The 12,957-nt window shown below is 39.1% G+C and overlaps 1 protein-coding gene across 4 annotated transcripts in view; it reads left to right on the plus strand.

Moving 5' to 3' along the window:
- Positions 1–12,957, plus strand: part of csmd2 (CUB and Sushi multiple domains 2) — a 343,711-nt gene that overhangs the window by 263,047 nt on the left and 67,707 nt on the right. For all 4 annotated transcript variants that reach the window (XM_067411157.1, XM_067411158.1, XM_067411159.1 and 1 more), the window contains exons 28-33: positions 76–214; positions 1,957–2,144; positions 5,345–5,539; positions 5,844–5,960; positions 7,926–8,039; positions 11,889–11,984. In XM_067411157.1, coding sequence (XP_067267258.1) covers positions 76–214; positions 1,957–2,144; positions 5,345–5,539; positions 5,844–5,960; positions 7,926–8,039; positions 11,889–11,984 — 849 coding nt within the window. The remainder of the gene's footprint in view (positions 1–75; positions 215–1,956; positions 2,145–5,344; positions 5,540–5,843; positions 5,961–7,925; positions 8,040–11,888; positions 11,985–12,957) is intronic.

Consider the following 12,957-nt stretch of genomic DNA (forward strand, 5'->3'; position numbering starts at 1 on the left):
TTTCTTTGAGTTTTTTTTTTTTTTGAGACATTTTAGAATTTTCCAGAGTTTTTCTCCCCTTCCTTTGTACTGCAGCTCCATGTGGAGGGAATCTGACTGGCCCCAGTGGACTGATCCTGTCCCCTGAATACCCAGAGCCCTATCCTCATGGCAGAGAATGTGACTGGACAGTAACAGTAACGCCGGACCACATCATATCACTCACTTTCAATCAGTAAGACTGCTTTCTGAGACTAAAGTCCCTCATTTCCTAATTGTAGTGTTGTCACGGTACCAAAATTCCAGTAGTCGGTACCGATACCATGAAAATGTTACGGGTTTCGGTACCAGTTTCGGTACCACAGCAAAATCTGTTGAAACTATTTTACTATTTTATATAGCCTATTTTAAAAACATGGTGTATGTTTGTGTGTTTACATATATAGGCTACCTCAATGAAATACATTTGAAATATTAAAAAAAAAAAAATGCTCAAACATCCATTTTGTACTGTTGAAAAGAAAACAGCATATGCTGGTAAAGTTGGTTTTGAAGCTGGTATGCTGGTTTAAGCTGATTTATGCTGGTCCTAAACTGGTCCATGCTGGTCCTAAGCTGGTCCTGGACCAGCATAAACCAGCTCAAACCAGCATACCAGCTTCAAAACCTACCTTACCAGCATATGCTGGGTTTTTCAGCAGGGGTAACAGACGTGTGTGTTTATTTTAGCGATTCCATCAGTGAAACGACACACTACAGCCTATAAAACTATTAAATAAATATCGGTAAATTATGGTAACCTAAATAATAAAAAAGTTAAATATTATTTTTTTTTTAAAAATGTTTTTTTTTTTTTTTTTATTTCCACACAAAGATGCGTCATGACACGAGCAGGAAAGAGACAATTTCTCTTTAATTTAATAATAACTGAGTTTTATCCTCCGCAGGAGCAAGACATTCAGGCTATGTTTGATTTTGCGCTGTCAGAGAAAACGAAACTAAAATTCACCAGCGTGTGTAAAACGTACTATAGACAAATAAACTTGACGCGCCTTATAAAGTTTAATAACGCACACAACCTGTGTTAGATATAAATTATTGACGTGCAAGAAAAAAGGTTTCTGTCCTACAGTGTTTTTTTCTCTACTTTACCACAGTAAAGAATGTGAATAGCCTAATAGGCTTCAATGCGAACGAACGAAAGAAACGTTTAATCCACTGCATGAGTGAAGATTTGGGAAAATAAACAGAGATTCCATGTTCAGTGGAATAACTAATGGAATATTGTTATATAATCTCTGATAATCAGGTGACCAGATCACGATTTGCAAAACAGAATACAAATAAATGCATGGACTCACGTACCGCTCTCATTCGGCATGAGCCAAAATGTTTCCATGGCTGCGATTTCACATTTAATTGCTAACCTATTATTTATTTTGTATTCAAAAAGCTTTGTGCTTCACTCGTGTCATATTCAAGTAAATACTGCTACAGACCTATCAGTGGGTACCGAATATACCCAGATTCTCTGTACTAGCGGTACTACAGAAATGCTGGTATCGTCACATTTTCAAAATTTCAGTACCGACTTGGTACCGAAGTACCGGTACTTTTGACAACACTACCTAATTGTAGCTACATTACCATTACAATACATAGATGTTGCAGTGTTATTTTAGTATTATTTATATTATAGTATTTATTTATTTATATATATATATATATATTCAGTTTATATATGTGTGTGTATAGATAAAATTTATATTTATTTAATTTTAATTTTTAATTTATTTAATTTTAGTACTTTTCCTTTTTTCAATTAAATGCCAAGGCAACATTTCTAATTGTGAGTTTAGGTTTTTCATGTAAAATATGTATTTATTTCAATAAAAAAAAAAAAAAAAACAGTAGTTTTATTTAATATCAACACTGGTAGTGTATAGTCATATCATATATGTTTCTTCCTCCCGTCAGCTTTAGTCTAGAGCCGAGCTACGACTTCCTGCATGTCTATGATGGGCCTGATTCTCTCTGCCAGCTGCTGGGCAGCTTTTATGGCACGGATGTCCCTGAGCGCATTGAGAGCAGCTCCAACACACTGTTCCTGGCCTTCCGCAGTGACGCCTCACTTAGCAGCAATGGATTTGTCCTGCAGTACACTGGTATGTTCCCCCCTTGTGGTGGGAGGACTAATTTGCATCCATTCCCATTTTGTTGGCACTTTCTATTCCTGTACTGCATGAGAATTTGGTCAAATAATGGTATCAGAATTACCCTAATTTTCCATTTGTCTTTGTTCTTTGCTTTTTGTTCTGTGGTATTTGTAGTGTACCGTACTGCAACAGCACGTTGACTGTTGCCTTGATCACCCCCTTCTGCTCGCTTTTGTGTGGCGTATAATTATCGACCCATGGCACTTCTCGCAGTCGTCTAGAGAAGAATTATGAAAATGAAAAGCCAAATGCACTCACTAAAGCTGCCATTTGATCAATGTTTTGCTGTCACAGTAAAGGCTCTGCACAAATGAAAACAAATGCGAGTTTGCTGTCCCTGTATGCGCCCTGCTGACCTCACTTTGTCTGATGACACTTTGGCTTATTTGTTTATTCATGAAATGACAGACGTGTCCGATCAGACGCACCAAGGTCCAAAATCAGTACTCGTCACATCCACCATATCCCAAAGGTGCTCCATTGGATTGAGATCTGGTGACTTTGGAGGCCATTTGAGTACAGTGAACTCATTGTCATGTTCAGAAACCAGTTTGAGATGATTTGAGCTTTGTGGCATGTTATCCTGCTAGAAGAAGCTACCAAAGGATGGGTACATTTTGGTCATAAAGGGATGGACGGTGTTTAAACAATGCTCAGTTGGTACTAAGGGGCCCAAAATGTGCCAAGAAAATATCCACCACACCATTAAACCACCGCTTTCATGTTGTTTATGCCATATTCTGACCCTACCATCTGAATGGTGCTGCAGAAAACGAGACTCATCAGACCAGGCAATGTTTTTCCAATCTTCTATTGTCCTTCTATTGTGCGAATTGAAGCCTCAGTTTCCTGTTCTTAGCTGACAGGAGTCGCACCGGTGTGTCTTCTGCTGCTGTAGCCCATCTGCTTCAAGGTTTGATGTGTTGTGTGTTCAGAGATGCTCTTCTGCAGACCTCGGTTGTAATGAGTGGTTATTTGAGTTACTCTAACTCTAACTTGAACCAGTCTTGCCATTCTCCTCTGACCATTGGCATCAACAAGGCATTTTTGCCCACAAAAATAACTGGATATTTTTTCAGAGCATTCTCTGTAAACCCTAGAGATGGTTGTGTGTGAAAATCCCAGTAGATCAGCAAATACTCAGACCAGCCCGTCTGGCACCAACAACCATGGCACGTTTAAAGTCACTTAAATCAACTTTCTTCCCCGTTCTGTTGTTCAGTTTGAACTTCAGCAAATCGTCTTGGCTATGTCTACATGCCTAAATGAATTTAGTTGCTGCCATGTGATTGGCTAAATATATATTTGCATTAATGAGCAGTTGAACAGGTGTACCTAATAAAGTGTCCGGTGAGTGTATATATATTAAATTGCAATATTACTGTTTTGACTATATTTTGATCAAATAAATGGTTCCTTGGTGAGCAGAAGAGACATTTAAAAAATCTTACCAACCCAAAAATTCTGAACAGTAGTGTATTTATTTATTTGACTGTGAAATTCACACTGGTTTCATGTTGTCCAGAAAGGCAAATGCTTTAGAACAACAACTACAGCTATGTTTTTACTCTTATTTTTTTTTATTTTTAGCATTTCTGTCAATGAACTTAAAGTGAACCACACTAGAACACTACCTACTGATGGCCATTGCTGGCATGCAGCGGTCAGAGCGAGAGAGTCCGTGCTCTTTAGATCACCCTCTGTTGGGCTTGGTGAATGAGGAACAGTATTCTCTCAATCTGGTGCAGCAGATGGACACAGTGTGTGGCACTTAAAAAGCTCCAGTTCCAGACCCCAGTCTCCTCACAATGAATTAGTATAAACTAATAATGTAGAAGCAAGTCATAAATACACGAAAAGTGTGTTTATTTCAGCTTAACCCTGACAGAAGTGTTAGCATAGACGGTCTGGCACAGGGTCACGTTGGTTCATCTGTGCATGCTGCTGCTGTTGGAGCAAGCTTCAGGTGCTGTCAACCTCTTTACAGACCAATCAGCTTCTCACAGACTCCCAACCGTGTCTGATTGGCCTCCGAGGTGCAATATGTGGGCCAAGACTCTGCACACTTGACCAACAGTTAAATAAACACAACACACACATACTCACTCCATTGCCCGTCCGAACTGTTCCCTGCCAGCTCAAACACTTGTCATGTCCAAATTCACAAACACATCCTTGCTGACACGCACATTCTTACGCAGCCACCTGGACACCTGAGCTAGAACTTGAGGCTGGCTTTGGTCCACTCTTAATTACTGCTCGTTCCACGCTCGTCTTGTTAGGTTTAGGAAGAGGAACCTAGTTGTGGACGGTCTGGATCGCGGCCCCAGCAAACAGATTGTGTCGTTTCGACGTGCTATTGGGCCATGAAGGGCACGGGCATCAGCACAAACAATGCGGTGTAACTATGTTAGGAAGTAATATCTCAACTAGAACTGCATGCAACCCAATTTTTGCTGTGCGATGCAGATGTGTAGTAAGAATGATTGATTTCTAATTTTGGCCAAAGGATGCGGTGTGCGCCATACACATGTCCTGCTGGGTGACTGACTGTTTTGTGTAGTCAGCAGACCTGATCTAGCCCAGTGTCACTTTTAATCTTTCCTGGGTCACTGTTTATGCTCCACGGGGCATGTAGGTTGCTGTAGCATATTTCTGGATTGTGAATTGGTGATCTGGGTGCGCTCATTTGAAGCATCTTTGGAGTGCACTTATACAAAGAGCCTCCTGTGTCTTTATTCTTCAGTTTTTAGCTATTAGGAGTCTCAATTGCGAATCTTTTGAGAAACAATTGAACCTATCCACTCTAGTACTGACCTTTCGTAGTATTTCAAGCTATTGGTTCTTTTCAACCTGCACCAGCAGCATTCATAATAAAATGTTTGCCCCATCAGAATGTACCAGATCATGAAACTGCATTGTAGATTTAAAACATGTATTATATTGTAGTTCCTAATAAAATCAAGGCCACATGGCAAATAACTCCACATTATTTATTCTCCAAAGCCAATTTTCGAGTGTGTGTATATGTAGAGGTCCCTGTGCGCACTGGATTATCAGTCTTACACAAATAGCCATAAATCAGCATCTCCCACTCTCTCTCCTTCTTTATCCCTCTCACCATACTTTGTGTTTCTTTTCCTCAACAGAAAATCCCAGAGAGTCATGCTTTGAACCAGGCCTGGTGCGTAATGGTACACGTGTTGGTACAGAGTTGAAATTGGGTGCAACTGTCACCTATTACTGTGACAATGGCTATACGCTGGAGGGAGACTCCACACTCACTTGCATCATGGGGGGAGACGGCAAGCCCGGCTGGAACAAACCGAAACCTGTTTGCATAGGTAAAAACTTCATGGAAGTTCAGCAAATACTGCTTTGCAAATACATTCTGTAAGTTGGTCACATCTGCTGCTGTTCCACTGGAAATAAGCAAAGGCTCATCTTTGCAATGTAACCTTGTGGAATACTTTGAACACACTGCAATTTCACTTCGGCAAACACTAGGGACATCTTGGAGGGCAGCTCAGGAATCAGACAAGAAAAGTAATTTAAGATCAGCTGAATGAGGGAACGGCAGAAAGGAGATGGGGAGGACAGAAAATTAGTCTCTAATGCCTTCTTTCTGTGGCTGTCTTTCTCACTCAGCTCCATGTGGTGGTCAGTATTCGGGCTTGGAGGGTGTGGTGCTCTCCCCTGGTTATCCTGGAAACTACAGCAGCGGGAGGACTTGCCTCTACTCGGTTATTGTTCCAAAAGACTATGGTAAGTAAGCACATGTGTAAGCATACTATTGCACACACAGAGATACCCATGAACTTATGTTACAATCAAGGAGGTGTACAATTTAATGGGAAAACAATGAAATACACAAGTCTGAATTAGGCACTCAAGGGCAAAAAGTGTTAAATTACATTGCTTTCATGTTAAATTTGTGCCCTTATCACAATATGTTGTTTTAATTGAGAATCAAATAAATAAGCCCAACAAATATTTATTTTACAATAAACATTTTAATAGGCCTTTAAAAACAGAGCTTACACAAAACATTATTCATATTAGGATACTTGGCATATTAAAGAGCCTACAAGAGTTTAAAACTGAGCATAGTTGCAAGCTGTCAGTTAGTGCAGTCAAATTGTTAGGGACTGTCTCAATGAGTGAGTCATCATTAAACTGTTCATTCAACTAATACGCTTTAAAAACGCTAATTCATTCATGAATAAAACAAGGTGTTGAAATTCATTTAAATTTGAGCGCCATTTTACAAGGCTCAATCGATGTAACGCTTATACTGATTTTTCACTTCATTGAGATCAGTGGTATTGATTCAGTGTATTGAATAGTGCTAACGCCAGTCATGTGAAATTTCCTTAAATGTTGAAAGAATAGTACGACAAAGATATCGCTTTCTTCTGGCAACTGATGGCAAACATATTTTTTTTTTACGGAAATATGATTTGACTAGACAGACGGAGGTTTCCCAATGTTTAGCCAAGCTTTTGCTAATGTTCCTCAATGTGACATTTCTTTACAACATAAAAGGCAAATTTGTAACTGTTGATGACATGACTGCGGTGCCAAAGTTTGACTTCATCACGTGTTTTATGTCTTCAAATTGGAATCGGTTTGTGAGATTGGCTAAACTTAGTGACTAGCAATCGAGTCATTGAATGTGATTATTGGCCGATACCGATCTGTGGCCAATCATTCAGAGCGTCCTTAGTTCTGGTTATCTTTGATTTGTCACTCAGGACTTGTTTTGTCAGGATTAGTTAGGAGGAGGCGTTAAAGGTAATACATTCACTTATTAAATATCAGTAGAACCCACACAGAGGACTTTACCAAGACGCTTCCTAAATAAATGAACCAATCGCAGTCACTGCAGATGCCATTAGACACTCCGGTTCCTGTAGAAACCATCAGTGCTCTGAGACTACTCATGCATGTTGGCTGACCAAACTGAAAAAAAAAAAAAAAAAAACTGATTTCAACCTGATTTTTTTATTTTATTTTATTTATTTATTTTTTGAGCATAAAACCACATCTACTGAACAGTTCATGTCAGTTTTTATTGATGATTCAAAATGTTCTTTAAAAGTGAGTTTTTGAGATTTCAGTTTTTCCCCATTGAAGTGCTTAGGAGTTGGACTTGCAAGCCCAAAATACAGTAGCTAGGTGTTGCAAATATGGCCGTCGAGTGAATTGACTTGAAAGGGACTTTGATCTGTATTGCTCTTCTTTCAGAGGTATGAGCCTCTTGCTATGGACCCATTTTTGGATATCCCCTCATATAAGCAGCAGCTTCTACTTGACCACGGGACCCTTTTATTTGATCCATAAATGGAGGTCATCTGGCCAATTTGGGGTTCCTACAGAGTCTTTATTAGCAGATGCTAGCCTGCCTGTATTTCTCTGGGTCAAGCCAAACGTTGTGGAAGCAGAGCTAATTAAGGCACAAATTTCTGTAGGCATGGCATAATGGCTTCGAACAGCTGCGGGATAGAGAGCGTCGCAACACAGGGTTTCTTTTTTATGGCTCTCATTTGGAAATTTACTCTACTAAGCACCAGGGTGTGTATAGAGAGGACAACAGGTGGTTCACAGGTGTGATTAGGTTCTGTCTTTTACTTTTGAAATAACATTTGCACAGTCATGGTTTCAGTTGCATACTTTATAGTTTTTATGCAATTATTTCTCTTCATTCTCTCTCTCTTTATCTCTCTGCAGTGGTGTTCAGCCAATTTGCATTCTTCCAGACTGCGCTAAATGATGTTGTGGAGGTGTACGATGGGCCAACCCAGCATGCCCGTGTCCTGAGTTCTCTCTCTGGGGCCCACACAGGTCAGCAAACCTTCTCCTGCACTATTAACTTGACTCTATCAGTCTATACTGGCATTAGGAGATGAATGCTAAAGAGGCTGCATTCAGACTCAAAGGTAAATAGAAGTAGTCAATTAAGCAACTCAATTAACAAGATGAGTTACATCCACAAGTAAAAGAGACACGCCTGTGTGGTTCACAAATACTGAAATTTAAAGCTGAAGTGTATAATTTTTGCACCACCAAAACGAATTGTAAGAATAATGACTGTATAGTATGTGAAAAGCGCTATGTCAGAATACCGGATAGTAAGTCAAGTGTCCTACCACAAGCATTGCTCTTCCTTTTTTTTTTTTTTTTTTTTTTTAAGACAGTGTGTGTAGTTAAAAATAGTATTTTAAAAATGTTTCCTGTGACCCCTGCATTTCCTTCCATTGTGTTGCACTTCGTATAGCTATTTTTTAAAGTTAGAACATATGTTAAAGTATTTACTGTATACACACCCCAAAGAAGCACATCTACACAGGGTCAGTCAAAAATTTAAATTCACCAAATAATTAACCAAAAAATACAAATTCTATCATCCTTTACTCACCCTTATTCATCTTTGGATTACAAAAGGTAGTACATTCACATTTCTATTTGAAAAATATGAAAGTCAGTGGGGTCCAAAACAACATCAGAGCTCATTGACTTTCATTGTATGGACCAATAACTTCTTTTGTACTTCACAGAAGGATGAGGTACGGTGTGATGATTAAATGAGAAAATAATTGTGATTTTTGGTTGAACTGTCCCTTTAAAATTGATTAGTTCATTCAAACAACCCACTGACTAGTTGGTTTTAAAATTATGTAGTTTTCCTCATTCAGTATCTAATTTCTGAATATAAAGCTCTGAATATTAAAAAAAAAAAAAAAACATTAGAAACGACACTTCTGCTTTAAATCATTTAAATCATTAAATCTGCTTCAGTACTTGAGTACAGTGAGTTCTTAATTATCAGAACATACAATAATGTACATACGCAAGAGATGATGATGATGTACTCAAGAGAATAAAACACAGAGATTCAGTTAACAAGCTTAATGACTCATAGAGTCTAACAAACACATTTCAATGGGATCCAGTACATAGGGTTCTCTTAAAACAGAAAAGAAAACAGAATCAAATAAGCAAAAACAGACTAGCTAAATAGATCTCCAGTGAGACGCCGAGGCTGAAAGCTTTTATTCAGCCATAATGGAGTTCCGTTTAATGCGGTCAGTTGAGGAGATTTCGGCTCGAAGATTAACAGGGTTTTCTCGCTTGCTCTCTCTGCTTCTGACATTCCCATGACAACGCAGATGAGCTGTGTACATTTCTATTTTTTCTTCACCCTTCACACCAGTCAAACACCCGCTATTTGCATACGGCGTGAAACCCTGCGCGCTCAAGGAAGGTGAACCGCTCAGAGCATATATACTATCTGAGATGCGCTTTTTAACTTCAGATGCCGGTGTGAAATCAGTGAAGTGTGCTGTGGGCTGCTGGAAATAATGCACACTTTGGAGCGTGAATAGTGAGCAGGGAATAGTCAGGATTGATACTAGGCCGCATAAAACTGCAGATTTTCTATTATCTATCTGTGCTGCGGAGAGAGGGAAACAAGTGTTGCTGTATGTCACCACTGATGTAAGCACAGTTGTCAGTTTTGATGGATGTTTCTCAACTTTCTCAGTAGATCATGCATAGGGAATGAATAATCTGCACAAGCAAATAGCAAGTTTCAAGAGAAGTTGTCCTGTGTGAATTAACTGTTGGAAACTTATTTTAAACAATAGACAAGGATTCTTGACACAAAAAAAAGACTTGCACAAAAGTAGTGTGTGTATTTATTTTGCCCCCCAAATTACCATGGAAGTCTGTTTCCGCCTAAAAGACAATTACAACTTTATATCTCACAATTGCACCATTTGCAAACTTAGTGTATGATTTAGTGTATGTAACTAAATGTATGATTTTATTTTGTTTGTTTGTTTGTTTGTTTGTTTCCCATCACTCCACAACTAGTCCTTCATTTTCAATGGGGACAAAACAAGAAAAATGGTAGGCCTAAGTTGAAAATAAAACAGAAATTATGCTACTGGTATTAATTTTAAACATGTAAGCATTTGAGCATTTAAAATTCCTTGATTTCTTCCTCCTCCACATCACCGTTAAAGGGTTAGTTCACCCAAAAATAAAAATTCTGTCATCATTTACTCATCCTCAAGTTGTTCTAAAGCTGTATACATGTATTTGTTCTGCTGTACACAAAGGAAGATATCTGGAACAATGTTTGTAACCAAGTAGATTTCGCCCCCCCCCATCCCCCCACCCCCCCCACCCCCCAAATGAATACCATAATAGGAAAAAATTGGTTGTCAATGGGGTCGAGATCTGATTCATTACAAACATTCTTCCAAATGTCTTCATTTTTACAGCAGAACAAAGAAATGTATACAGGTTTGGAACAACTTGAGGATGATTAAATGATGGCAGAATTTTCATTTTTGGGTGAACTAACCCTATAAAGAGCTCAGGCAACTTTGGAGGTAGGCAAACTGGCAAGTCCACCTCTGTTGAGTCATCAGATTTGACGTTTTGACCCTCAGTCTTCTGGAATCCTGACAGGATGGTGTCAGGCCACATCAGTCCACTCCACAACAACCTTGAATGTTGCAAAACGCATCCTCCCTGTTGAGTTGAATCTGTGGTCACCATCCAGGTTTCCCACAACTGACGTTGTGGTGCAACACAGGCTTAACTGTTTCCGAGCAGCATTGCAGAATAATGTGGCCTTCGGAACAAACAGCAGGTGCGAATAAATCAGCGGTCAGGGTATCCCCACACCTCTGCCTCCACCAGATTATTACTGTAGCTGTCACTCTGTCGGCTGCCCACGGAGGCTTGTTCTAATAACATCCCAGCATGCCAAAGGCATAAGCATGAGCATTGGTCGATCCCAACATGGGCGAGAGTGTTGTGCGGTTTCATCTTCTCTGGCCACTGCACAAATTTGTCAACACCGAACCTGCTCTCTACAAACCCCTGTGGAGCTTGACTGGGCCTCGGGGAACTGTGGGTAGATTCAAAACCTCAGCCCCCGCACCTCGGCACAGAAAGCACATATACGCTATTAATGAGTGATGCAGAGGGGGGTGCATTTTGAAATGTGGATTATTAATAGACCTGGGCTTGGAAACATGCAAAATGTGAAAATAAAATAATTCCAAACTGATGCTAATACTGGACAGACAAGTAAAAGTATATTTAATGTCAGTGTTATGGCAATTGCATCTCCATAAAGTTCACCACAAATGAAAATTCTGTCATTATTTACTTACCCTCATGTTTTTCCAAACCTGAATGCTGTTACTTATTAGAATTTTTAAAGGAATAATTTAGAATTTGCAGAATGAGTATTTTTTTCGCTGTAATATTAATTTGGTCAAAAAAAGTGGATACCAAACACACGAGATGCCAGAATGTTGCAATTGTTGCTATAGAACGATAATTTTGGGGATCCACCCCCTTTTTTAAATGCAGTTTTGACTCCTGAAACATTATAGTGTGTATTTAGCCAAAGAGTCTTTTGAAAGATATATTCTGTAAAGCAGTAGTTCAGAGGGCCCACATCTATACAACTCATGAACTGTATACCAGGTCTTCTGAGGTCATTTGATAGCTTTGTGTGATGAACACACCAAGAATCATTATTCATTCGTAATCATCACCTCCACTACTGCTCTCAAACAAATATGGCATCTGTGGCACAGGTCAATAACATCAAATGTCATTGGTTTTAGAATGTCACCAAATGTCATGACACCTTGTTTGTACTTTCAGGTGAATCTTTGCCTCTAGCCACCTCCAACCAGATCCTTATCCGGTTCTCTTCTAAGGGTCAGTCAAGCTCAAGAGGTTTCCATCTGGTCTACCAAGGTAAGGCTGAGAGCTTCAATTTCTCTTTCTGTATCACAAATGCACTTTTCATTTTCTATTAAAGGGTTAGTTCATCCAAAAATGAAATTTCTGTCATTAGAAATTACTCACCCTCATGTCATTCCAAACCCGTAAGACCTTTGTTCATCTTCGGAACACAAAATAAGGTATTTTTGATTAAATTCTTTCTGACCTCCCTGAAGAAAGCAAAGTCATAACCAATTTCAAGGCCTAGAAAGGTAGTAAAGACATTGTTAAAATAGTCCATGTGACTACAGTGCTTCAACCTAAATGTGATGAAGTGACGAGTTTTTGTGTGCAAAAACAAAACAAAAATAACAACTTTATTCAACAATTCCTTCTCTTCCCTGTCAGTCTTCTATGTTGTTCATGTTGTAAACACAGTGCAGCGCTTCCGGGTTCTACGTCAGAATGCCGGTTCAGTATTGGCCGACGCTATACATGTGAGCACCTCGATGCATGTGTGTGCTGCTAACGCAGGATCTGGCCAATAATGAGCCAGAGTTCTGACGTACAACCCAGAAGCATTGATTTCCAATTTTTGGAAAAAGTTTTGGATCAATTTTTGGTCAAGATCTTGTATTGACAATGCAAGAGGTGAGCACTCTGAAAAGTCTCCTCCAGCATATCCCAATGAAATTAAGGTCAGGACTCAGAGGTGCCAATTCATGCGTGATTGATTCTTCATGCTCCCTCCCGAACATTGTTTCACAATTTGAGCTTGATAAATCTTGACATTGTCATTCTGGAATATGGCCATGATACTTCTTCTTACATGGTTGTTTAAGAAATGAAAAGCTACACAGTCCATCTTTTAGGGTTAAAAGAACTGTTGTGCGTGTGTAGTTTATTCATTTTTAGTTGTAGGAATTTCAGTACTTAAACTAAATAAAGATTATAAATGTTGCATTGAAACTGAAATATAATAAATTTTTAATATATTTTTTTTTTT

This window comes from Chanodichthys erythropterus, chromosome 15 (genome assembly GCF_024489055.1).
Source record: "Chanodichthys erythropterus isolate Z2021 chromosome 15, ASM2448905v1, whole genome shotgun sequence".
Taxonomy (NCBI): domain Eukaryota; kingdom Metazoa; phylum Chordata; class Actinopteri; order Cypriniformes; family Xenocyprididae; genus Chanodichthys; species Chanodichthys erythropterus.